Source organism: Sinocyclocheilus anshuiensis, unplaced genomic scaffold (assembly GCF_001515605.1).
Source record: "Sinocyclocheilus anshuiensis isolate Anshui unplaced genomic scaffold, SAMN03320099.WGS_v1.1 scaffold1005, whole genome shotgun sequence".
Classification (NCBI taxonomy): domain Eukaryota; kingdom Metazoa; phylum Chordata; class Actinopteri; order Cypriniformes; family Cyprinidae; genus Sinocyclocheilus; species Sinocyclocheilus anshuiensis.
In genome coordinates, this window is record NW_015555810.1 from 69,561 (window position 1) to 81,772 (window position 12,212).

At 36.2% G+C, this 12,212-nt stretch overlaps 1 protein-coding gene across 3 annotated transcripts in view; it reads left to right on the forward strand.

Annotated features, from left to right (window-relative positions):
• LOC107675130 (RNA-binding motif, single-stranded-interacting protein 1-like) overlaps window positions 1-12,212 on the forward strand; it is a 90,273-nt gene that overhangs the window by 41,331 nt on the left and 36,730 nt on the right. For all 3 annotated transcript variants that reach the window (XM_016469357.1, XM_016469358.1, XM_016469359.1), the window contains exon 4: window positions 4,748-4,839. In XM_016469357.1, coding sequence (XP_016324843.1) covers window positions 4,748-4,839 — 92 coding nt within the window. The remainder of the gene's footprint in view (window positions 1-4,747; window positions 4,840-12,212) is intronic.

The window sequence follows — 12,212 nt, forward strand, 5'->3', positions numbered from 1 at the left end:
AAAAAAAAAAATCAGCCATTTGATAATCTTCAGTATATCTCGATATTCATTTATTTCCTCTGAAATACCTTAAAGGAGTGATATATATCAGAAAAAAACAGCATTTCAACCAAACAGCCATTGTAGTCAGTTATATTCAAGATTCAAGACTAAAATACATTAAGGTGTGTTTTCTACACTTTAATGTACAAAAAAAAAAAAAATCTTAAAAATATAATATATTACACAATATATTACATTTCAGTGTTGCCTTGTTTTATATTTATGGAAGCTTGTTTCCACCACGGGATAAAAATGGTAATTGTAACTTTTTATCTTGCAAATCTGAGAAAAAAAAAATCAGATTTGCAAAATATAAAGTTATAATTGCGAGATATAAAGTTACAATTGTGAGTTTGTAACATGCATTTAAGAGATTTAAACTTGAAATCATGAGAATCAAAGTCAGAATTGTGGGAAAGAAGGTCAGAATTGCGAGATAAAAAGTCAATATTTTTCATCGTGGCAGAAACAGGCTTCCATATATTGGCATCAAAAGCATTGCGATATAGTATGTGCGTGCAAATACAAGTTTCTCATCTGTAAGCACACTTATGTGTTGTGTGAGTGTTTATGCATGCATTGGTGTGTGTGTGTGTGTGTGTGTGTGTTTGCACGCCCTGCTTTGCGTCATTGTGCTGCTATGCTGGCGTTGGTGTATCAGGAAACAGACACCCAGTCAGTCTGTCGCTGCTTCCCAGACCCCTCGCTGTTATTCCTGTCCTGGCCTCGCTGTCTTGACTGAGGCCTCTGGGGTTTGTTCCAGGCCGCTGTAGTCCAGGATCTGGCTCCGTTCCTGGTTTGCCACCTCGAGGGCACGACTGCCCCGGAGCTTGTGGCTTAGTCACAGCGCTGTGGATTATTTATGTGCTGAATAATATCAGTCAGGCCGCTTTCAACCCAGCCGAATTTAAAGAAGCCGGATGGAAAATATTAACCCAGAGTATCACGGTGATGCACGAATGCAAATGATCTAAATGTGACTGAGCGACTGACCCAACACATAGTTTAACCAGCAGAGCCTGACTTTCCCTTTCACGTCAAACTGCTCAAGACTAAGCTGGGCGAGACTGTATATATTGTATAGTTACAACGTGATTTTGCCGGAAATGTAAAAATAAGCTTTTTATTTGACTAATGATTCTAGTTTAGACTAGTTTTACAGTTAAGTTGGTTGAGTCTGGTTAACAATGTCAACAAATACTTGAAATAATAGTAGAAATAATAGCAAAATATATTAAAAGAATGTTTGCACTTTTGTTTTTGAGTATCATATTTGATACATCAGGCTTTTATGGCTCATATAGTATGATATAGTGAGAATATGGAGGAAAAAAAACACCTACATTTTAATCAGAGACCCAAATTGAGCAAAAATATGCAATTTGGTGCAGATGCTGATATTTATATGGACTAAAGTTAAGATTCAATTCTAATGCTTGTAATGTAAATCAGTGAGATCTTTATAAAAGCATAGCAGACACTTACATAAAGAGTGACGATTGATATTAACATCATTTTATCTCCCTATAACATGTTTTAGCAAGATGATATTTCAATGCTTAGTTTTATGATCAAAACATAATGCAATGCAATACAATGATGATTGAGACATGAACAAATAAACATTCCTCAAAAGCCTAAAGATCATATTTGATACTCGCATTTGAACAGGATTTTTCTAAAAAAAAAATACAATGATGGGCAATCAAGTAAAAATGACTTCAGTCCAGTAAGTGTTCATCTTGAAATGTTACACTCTAAAAAATGCTGGGTTGTTTCAACCCAATGTTGGGTCAAATATGGACTAACCCAGCTTTTGGGTTAAATTTTTAGATTAAAGTTTTAACTAGGGCTGTGCCATATGGACAAAAAAACCTATCGCGATTTCTTTGATCAATTTTGCGATTTCGATTTTAATCATGATTTTGACACACACAGACATGCTTTAGTCATTAATGTATTCAGTGTGAATTTGAAACATATTTCCAAAAGAAAACCAATTATAGCTTTATCAAGAAGCTGTAACATGTCTCTAGAACAGACATATGGCAGAAAAGAAAAAATCCTGTGTCCAGGGATTTTTTTTTTGCCATGCGTTGGTCATAGAGCTCTTTGTGGCGTTGCCTCAGATGCTGAACTAGATTTGTTGCGCCAAGTTCACACGTACTCCGTCTGCAGTGCGTATACAGTATGTGTATGCGGTGCAGAAGCAGCACGGACTCATTTGCTTTCGCACAGGACACGTTTGCAGTCCGCTCCTGATCCACGGCTGTTTAACACAAACACAACAGCTATAAAGCGATTTAGAAATCGCACTAGCACAAATCGTGATTTTATGACGATTTCGATTAATTGCCCAGCCCTAGTTTTAACCCAAACTTTGGGTTAGTCCATATTTGCCCCAAAGTTGGGTTGAAACAACCCAGCATTTTTTAGAGTGTACAAACATGAAAGATATTCTTATGTTTACTTAATAAAAATCATTACGATTAATTTCCCAGCCCTAGTTTTAACCCAAACTTTGGGTTAGTCCATATTTGCCCCAAAGTTGGGTTGAAACAACCCAGCATTTTTTAGAGTGTACAAACATGAAAGATATTCTTATGTTTACTTAATAAAAATCATTAAAGATGTCACAGGAAAATGACATGTAAAGCACAAGTCAATCAGATGATGAAAGAAAGATTGTGTGCAATGTTTTATTCAGCAAAGTTGATCATGTTGATCATTTAGAGGCCTTAAAAATTCATTATACAATAGACTTTATAGGGTTAATTTTCCAAAGTGTCCATTTCAGTGAATCTGATTCAATGAATCACTCAACAGCACTCTCCATTTTTCATATATTAAAATGTTTAGGATGTGTAGGAAAATGTTCGTTTCTGTATATTGTTATATTGGTAAATATAAATGTATTTTATACAGTATTTGGTTGCAATGATGGTTCTACTCTCAGAGCAAATCCATATACAATATATTATCAAAAGACTATCATTATTAGTTGTGCGGATGGATCATATGCGTTTCTTTGTCACATATATTTGAGCTATTAATCAGGATGATCTGTGTTTGTGGTTTGACCTGTTGGCTGATTAAATATAGCAGCAGTTACAGCAGAGGAGTGAAGGGTGGAGCTGAACGCAAGGACTTATCTTGGATCCGCTTCCTCGTGTCCATTTAATTGTTCTCATTAGAGGAAGCAAACACTGATAGTGCAGCGCTTCTCTTGATATATGACACACAGCACACTTCTACAAGCAGTGCTTTGCTTCCTGCTGCGGCCCTTAAAGTGTTTTTACCCAATACACGGTTCTGTGTGCATCAAAAAAAACATCAGTGTATCCATTAGATAGTATCATTTAAGATCTTTTGAGCCTTGCATCTTTATTTTCTGGTAAATTGTATTTTTTTGTAAATTACGCCATTTGTTGTTGCGTGAAATTCCTTTAAATTTTGTAAGGGTGCTCTGATCGGGATTTTTGAGCTGATCACTGATCGCCGATCACTAGGGTTGGGTATCGTTTGAATTTTATCGATTCTGATTCCGGTTCTGCTTATCGATTCAGATTCTTATCGATTCCTAATTCCGATTCCAATAAGATACAATTTGTTTAATGGATTTTTTTTAAGTCAAATATTTAGATGTCAAACATATTTATTCTGTTTTATGTCTATGGTTTTATCAAAAAAATACCACAGAAAAAAAAGCTAATATAAATTTCAAACATTAAATTGTTAAAGACAAGTAAACCAATTAATTCGCAATAGCATAAATAAATAAAACGGAACAAATGTCAGGTACAGAAATTGAAATCAAAAGTTTAGAAACACTGTATAGTTTTCTTTTCATAAATAAAATATTGATTAATCCTCATTAAATTTACGAAAGATATTCAGTCAGTTAATGATTTTCTTTTGTTCTTTGATTAAAGGGGTCATATTATGTTGCTAAAAAGAACATTATTTTGTGTATTTGATGTAATGAAATGTGTTTAGGCGGTTTAAGGTTAAAAAAACACATTATTTTCCACATACTGTACATTATTGTTTCTCCTCTATGCCCCGCTCGAAATGCACATGTCTTATCGAATACCCGATTATTGGAAATTTGGAACCGGTTTTCGATACCCAACCCTACCGATCACAGGTAGCAGTATCTGCCGATACGATCACTGATACCGATCTTTTTGAAGTCATCTTTTCGTCATGTAGAATTATTTATAGTGATGTTCCAATTGGGATTTTTACAGACATTCATTCAGGGCCTGAACTTCATTTTTGAAAATGGGGGGGAAATCCCCTCTTAGATGACTCTTGTGAGGTGATATTTTTTTCAAAAATATATGATTCTCACCTAAATGTTTGATAATGCAGTGCATTTTTGTTTTAACAATGTGGCAATTGTTGCACCATAGCTTACACACAGCACAAGCCTGAGTTTGTGAGCCGAATGTGAGGTGGTCTTATGTGAGCGGCGCTCTGAGAGTGCATGAGCCACCGTTTAAACACTGGCAAGGCTTAAAAAGAAATGCAAATTATAAACTTTAGTGACGATGCGACACTGCCTCGTTTGTGCAAGTGACAATTCCTGTGTCAACTGTGCAGCTCACTTATAGTGCAGACGCGATGTGGCGATTATTAAAACTGTGTGCGCCGTCTCTTTAAAGCTGTATCACAGCTCATGTTGTGCATGTCTTTCTCTCAGGCTATGGCTTTGTAGACTTTGACAGCCCTGCTGCTGCTCAGAAAGCCGTCAGCGCTCTGAAGACCAGCGGAGTTCAGGCTCAGATGGCAAAGGTAAGAACACACCTGCACACACCTGTTCCTCTTGTCACCTGCAGTGAGATCCGTCTGACACGCTTCACGAGTCATGTGACGTCAGCAGACTGTGATGTCAGAGGCAGATTCCTGAGAGTGTGAGGACACACCTGTACAGGTGCAGCATCCAGACGAGCCGGCTGACTGGTTGAAAGACAAACAGGAGCCAGTCAGGAACATGTCCAGATCACATTTCACCACTAAAATCAACAGCAAGCAAATTATATTAGAAATTTTGTTTTTCTATAAAGTAAATGAAGTCTTCTAGATTATCAAGATATTTTGCATTATGGTGCATAAATTAAAGGCTGATGTATACTAATATATATATATATATATATGTATACATCAGCCTTTAATTTATGCAGATTTAAATATTACTGGGAATTATTTAAAAAAAATTATTAATCTCTATTAAAATCTCTATTGCAAATAATAGGAATAAAAAAAAATAAATAAAACGGATTCATTTTGCTAGAATTTGGGATAAAATGCACTCAGATGTAATGAAAATAATATCATAATGATACTAATATATATATATATATATGTATACATCAGCCTTTAATTTATGCAGATTTAAATATTACTGGGAATTATTTTAAAAAAATTATTAATCTCTATTAAAATCTCTATTGCAAATAATAGGAATAAAAAAAAATAAATAAAACGGATTCATTTTGCTAGAATTTGGGATAAAATGCACTCAGATGTAATGAAAATAATATCATAATGCACAATTACGATTTCTTTTTCTGGCATTACAAATTATTTTAGAAATTATTTGTTCTATAAAGAAAATTGTGATCAAGATATTTTGCATTGTGACTAGAGGTTGACTGATATGGGTTTTTCCACTGGCCGATGCCGATATTTAGAAATCAGGGCAGCCGATGGCCGATATATGATGCCGTTTTTTTTGGCCGATTTTTTTTTCTTCATTCATCTCATAAAAGTGAGTTTGAGTAAATGATTATTGCATGGTACAAGATAGTAATGGTAGTAGTAGCCCAATTTAGAGTAATAATACATGGCTCAAAACTTAAGCACCTTCTCAAAACAGTTCTGAAGGAGCGAATATATGATATCGTGGAGGCTATTGTCGGACCCACAGACACATTTCATGAGGAAAGTTAACGTGCACGTTATAATCAGCCCAGAAGTTTCATCTGAATTGAACGCGTTTCTACTTTCACACGCAAATTACTTGTTGCACTTATGAATATAACTTTCCGGCATCAATTCTAGTAAGGTAAAACGTAATCCTGCTTTCGAAACGGTCTGTTTTACCCTGCCATTAGCTGAGGCTGTGTGTGAACAAGCCACGGCTGCAGCCTGCAGAGCTTGAGTTGCTCCGTCTCACGCAGCCAGAGGGAGTTCCGCAACAATGCTTAGCTGCCCACCAGTGCGCCTGCCTATAAATCGGTCTAATTTGCAGCACAATCGGCCGATGCCGATTAATTAAAAAAATGCAAAAAAAATTGGCCGATGCAGTGCATTCAGGCTATACATTTTTTTATCAGTATGTGTTCCCTGGGAATTGAACCCACGAACTTTGCGCTGCTAACGCAATACTCTACCACTGAGCCACAGGAACATTATTAATCATTAATAAAATCTTTAAACATCTGGATTTGTTTTGGTAGAATTTGAGAAAATGCACTGTTGTAATGAAAATAATATCATGAACAATGAATGCATAAAAGGCAGAGCGTTGCATTTGTGTTGCATTGCAGTTGTGTATTTTACATTACTGCGCTGAAGAAAAGGAAGTAAATAATTGGAGGTCGTCATGGTGACGGCTTGTCTGAAGCCTATAAAAGCCTCAGTCAGGGTGTGTCTCATTGCACTCACTAGTTCATGTGAATCAGGGACTCGAAAATCTAGTGAGCTGCCTGCATGTGCAGCATTTTAAGGTCCTCACGCCTTCTTGCCCCAGTTTTATTTCCAATTAAATTTAATGTTTTGTTAGACGAGCCTGGAGTTTAAGCCTGTAGGTTTTTTGTTGAAGAAATGCAAAGACAACTCATAGACTTTAGAGACTGAGGTTTAGGGTTATTGTTATAGTTAAACTAAAACCATAAAAAAAAACATTAAAAAAAACTAGCTGTTTTTTTTTCAGGTAGTTGCTAAGACAGCATCTAATTTTTGTTTAGTTTAACTGAAAGTGCTAAAATAACAAACTAAATAACATTTTTTTAAAAAAGACAAAAACAACAATTACTAAAACCAACTAAAATGTGAGAAAACAAATAAAATCAATATTTTATGATAATTTTTTATATTAACAAAAACTATAATAGTATATCAAATGTTACTAAAATGGCATTGCCCTGACTTGTTATTCTTGGCCTTTTGTGATGATTCACTTGACTAATACATTTGTAAAGCATCAATTTGCATGCATGTTTATTTAAAGAGGAAGTGCATAATTAAAAGAAAATTGCAGATTTTAAGTGGCACCACTGGGTGAACTGTATCAATACTGACAGGGTTTTTATGGCTGAAAATAAGAGCAGAGTTATGTTTTTTAATAAGGCGTTGTCTCAAAGAAATAGTTCACCTAGAAAATGGAAGTTTTGTCTTTCTCAGGGCACAGTGCATTAGAAATGGAGTTGCTCGGGCGAGAGTCGTGCTTTTGTCATGCTCTCGTTCTGCCGCATACTTCTTGGCTTGTTGTCCTTGGATGTATCTTCCTTTCACCTTGTTTATGATATAAACAGATGGTTAGACATTAATATCTCAGACAGGAAGCCCCTGGAGTAACCAGGTGACATGGCACTGTGTCTGAACCCTGCACTCAGGCTTTGTTTGCAATAGAAAACTGGCTTACTATTTTTATTTAAGCATGTCCTTTATACTTCCTACAGTGTTTTACAAATATATAAATGTGACATTATGCAACAGTAAACCTTGCAAACAGTCTTATGCTGCATTGCGGTCACATGATTTCATTATTGCATGTTTAATTCAGCAAGTGTCTTACAGTTATATCAAAAATTGCATTTTAGATCTGATTTTGTGGAAAAAGTCATTTTTTGGCATTTTAAATCAAATGTTGAGCCAGGAAAGAGACATTAAAGGAATAGTTCACCCAAAAAATTGCTGAAAATGTACGCACCCTCAGGTCATCCAAGATGTAGAGGAGTTAGTTTCTTCATAAGAACAGATTTGTAGAAGTGTAGCATTGCATCACTTGCTCATCTGTTGATCCTCTGCAGTGAATTGATAAAGCCTTTGAATTTTTTTTGTATCAATCTCCTGACTTGTGCCTGTCCACAACTTTATCCCAGAGATATTTTGATTGTTTGCTTCAGTTGCACTAGCAAGGACTGAAATGCTCCAGGAAAGCTCTTTTCATGCTGAGTTGATCCAAATGAGCACAGCTGATCACAGTTGAAACTCAAATGGCTTTGTGTGCCACTGAGAAGGTGATTAGCTACACCTGATTGAGTTTACAAGTCATTTTTAAGAGGGGGATGATCCATTTTTCAAGTTGCGCTGAGTAAATCCAGCTGGATAGAACAAAATCTGAGGCTACGTCCACACGAAGCCAGAGCTTTCCCTATCCGATCTTTTTTTTCCCCTCGTCTCAAGAAATATCTGCGTCCACACGAAACCACAAAACCGACACAAAACGATGTAGTATACATGCCAGACCAGCATGTGGCGCTGTAATTCTGCCACAGAGATACACTAAAAATGGAGAAGAATACTTGGACTATGCACATAAACCTTGCGCGCGGTATACAAATGAACATGGAACAATACATTTATTAATCTGTGTTAATGTTAGTTTATAAAAGGACAATCGTTCAGTGTTTGTTCGTGTTTTTGTTGCTGTTACATGACGTAGCGGTGGCTGATGACGGCATCGTTTCAGAAAATATACGGATTCGCTGTCCACACGAAAACGCAAGGGCGGCATGTTTCACTCTCCCAAAACGCCGGATCCGTGTGGACGAGATGCCTATACGATACAAAATGTATGCGTATACAGCTAAACGTGTCTCCGTGTGGACGGGGCCTTAGTCTGTCTTCATTTCAGGTTGCAAAGCAACAAAATGTGATTCTTTTGAAGGTGGCTGATTCTTTTCTATACCCACTGTATATACTGCAGGAATAGTAAGATTGGGATGCTCTTCTGAACACCGTCTTCTTACACTCTCACATATGCCCATGCATTCTCGTTCACACATATACACTTCATTTTTTCTCTTTCTTTCTCTCGTACCATCTGTGTCTGACACACACTTACTCCACACACATATTGTGTGCTTTTTTCTGTCAAAGTCACATGGTTTGTGTGGAGTAAATTGTTAGCAGGTGACACACATGCAAGCCCACACACAGTGTTTGCTGCACTGCTATTCTAGTTCATAACTCATACTAGTCTAGTGCGATGTTTTTTGAAGATTCACTGATTTATATTGTGTTTTTGTGCTGGAGATGGTATTTGGTGACTAATGCGATCAACTGATAGGGATGTGCATGTGTGAGATTGATGTGAAGGAAAAAGCGCCTCTTTCCTCAGCATCTGCACACTGATATCAGCGTAAAGCTCTTAATGCCTGACCTGAGAGATGTAATTCAGCTTGCGTGCCTCAGTGTCAGAACGTTCCAGCACTGAGCTGATTTCCATGTCTGCGCAGCCTCGCTCTGTCCAGTAATCTGAGACCAGATGCACCAGCCCCGCTTAACTTAGCCCAGGTGTAGCATGTTTGTTTTTTAAATTCTTTTTAGAGCACATTTTAGAATAATTGTCATGAAATAACACACATGGAAATGATGCATACTTGGAACAAATAGAATATTTTTGTTACTTGAAAAAAAAACAAATTAACTGAAATAAAATATTTAAAAATGTATTTTATTTTAGCTATTGCCTGGGCAGCATTTCTCATTTTCGTTTAGTTTAATTTGAAGTACTAAAATAACTAAACTAAAACTAATAAAAAATAATAAACTATATAGACATATTTAAAAATTAAGAAAACACAATACAATTACTAGATTTTTACTAAACTTAAAGTTAAAGCAGAAAATAAAAATAAATAAATTAAAAATATTAATAATAACTATAATAGTATATCAACGTTACTAAAAAAACACTGCAGCTAATCCAGTTTATTTTTAATGAGATTTATTAAGATTTATGAAGAAATTCATAGACAATTTATATTTGTCTACAAAATGCAAATATATTTTATATTTGAATATAAATATAATTCATGATTTTATATACGTTTATATATTTATGTATTATATATATTTCGTTGGTGCGAGAAATCTCTTCTCCTCACCAAGGCTGCATTTATTTGATCAAAAATACAGTAAATACAGTATTGTGAAATATTATTACAATTTTAAATAACTGTTTTCTATTTTAATATATTTTAAAATGAAATTTATTTCTGTAGTGCAAAGCTGAATTTTCAGCATCATTACTCCAGTCTTCAGTGTCACATGATCCTTCAGAAATCATTCTAATATGCTGATTTGCTGCTCATTAAACATTTCTGATTATTATCTGTATTATATGTTGAAAACAGTTGTATTTTTCTGGAAACCATGGAATATTTTTGATTAATTGAACGTTCATAAGAGCAGCATTTATGTATGCATTTATTTAAGTAAACGACTTTACTGTCACTTTTGATCAATTTATAATGCATCTCTGCATTTAATGCATTTTTTAAATAAAATTCGGCATATTTTAGTCAGGTAGTACATTCATGCTATTTTGCTTCCAGAATCTTTTAAATAAGATTTTGCGAATGGCTGCTGAAACCCGAGCCTGATGAGCAGGGGTAGCACTGGTATGTGGCTCTGATATTAGGTTTCGCTTGGGGTAAGTCTGTTTAAAACCACGCCAGCATTTTAGTTCTCCCTCTGGAGCAAGCCAAGCACATCGTGAATTTATTTGCATTCAAAAGCGGCCCATAAAACACCCGCTATTAGCTTCAGCATTCGTCCTTCAGTGTTTAGTTATGGACATTGTCATAGCACCAGTGTTCATTTTGACAGCAAATTTTGATTTCGTTTTAGTCATAGTCTTTTGACTAAAATGCCATTTAGTTTTAGAACATCATTTTGTGTGTAATTCTCCGTTCATGCGACGCTTAAGAGTACTCGCGCGCTGTGAGACGCGCTTTCTGTGTGTGTGTGCTTCAGTGTCTGCGCTCAGAAAACCGGACCGAATTGAGTTCTCTCTTGCGTCGTCAGATTTATCTATATGTCTGCTCTTTTCTTACTCCCACATATTGACATTTTTGAATGTTTTATGAGACGTAAGTGTATTTTAGCTTATGTCCCGCCGGTTCATATGTATGCATCTAACCTCCAAACCATGCAGCAGATTCGTTCTGAATGAATCTCTTCCCAAATCGTCCCTCCCTAACATTTTCGTCTCGTATTTATTAGTTGACGAAAATGTCAATAGATTTTCGTTATAGTTTTTGTCATTCAAAAAGAGTTTTAGTTCGTTATCGTCTCGTTGTCGTCGGTGGAAAAAATGTTGTTGATGAAAATTATGACGAAAATTATTCGTCAGCGAAATTAACACTGCATAGCACTGTCAATAGCTAATATTTTTTAAAACATAGTGTTGACTATGATGACCCTTTAGGATCTCCAATGCCTGTTTGCTCTTGCGTCCGTTCCCTGTGATGGAGCAGCGTTCTCTGGGTCCCACAGCTGGGCACCGGCCCTCTGCCATTGTTCCCTAATGGCGCTATGCTGATTTTTTCTGTCAGCGCTTTACTTTAGTAATCCAATCCCGCCTCTCCCTTGTCTTCTCTTTGTTCAGCTTATTTTTCCTCCATCTCTTAGGGGTGGAGATTGAACGCAGTAGGATGTTAATGAATATTAATGTAGCAGCCCTTTTGTCCCCGGGGAGAGTCTCTCCCTCGCTCTCTGCCTGTTTCGCTTTCCGTTTCTGCTGATGGAAGGGAAACTACGGCAGGAAATCAGTCGAGGTTTCTCCGCTTGGATTGGGGGTGACCGAGAGCCGCATGCAAATGAGCCGCTCATCAATATTAATGCTCACCCTTTATTAGCTGGAGAGTCCGGAGAGGGAGACATGTTTTCACTTTAACCTCTTTTATGAATTTAATTCACCTGTACCATGTATTTAGATATGGTCTTCATTCAAAGTTCTACTATAACCTGGTGAGCTGCCTACCTAGACAGCATTTTAACGCATTGACACAAAGCCTGTTTCAAAAGGTAGGCATCATTGCAGCTATCCCATAATGCATTAGACAAACCTAGTGAAAAAGTTTCCCAAAGATAAAATATTGTAATTATATAATATTTAATATTTTTAATTATACATATACAATACAGTGTGT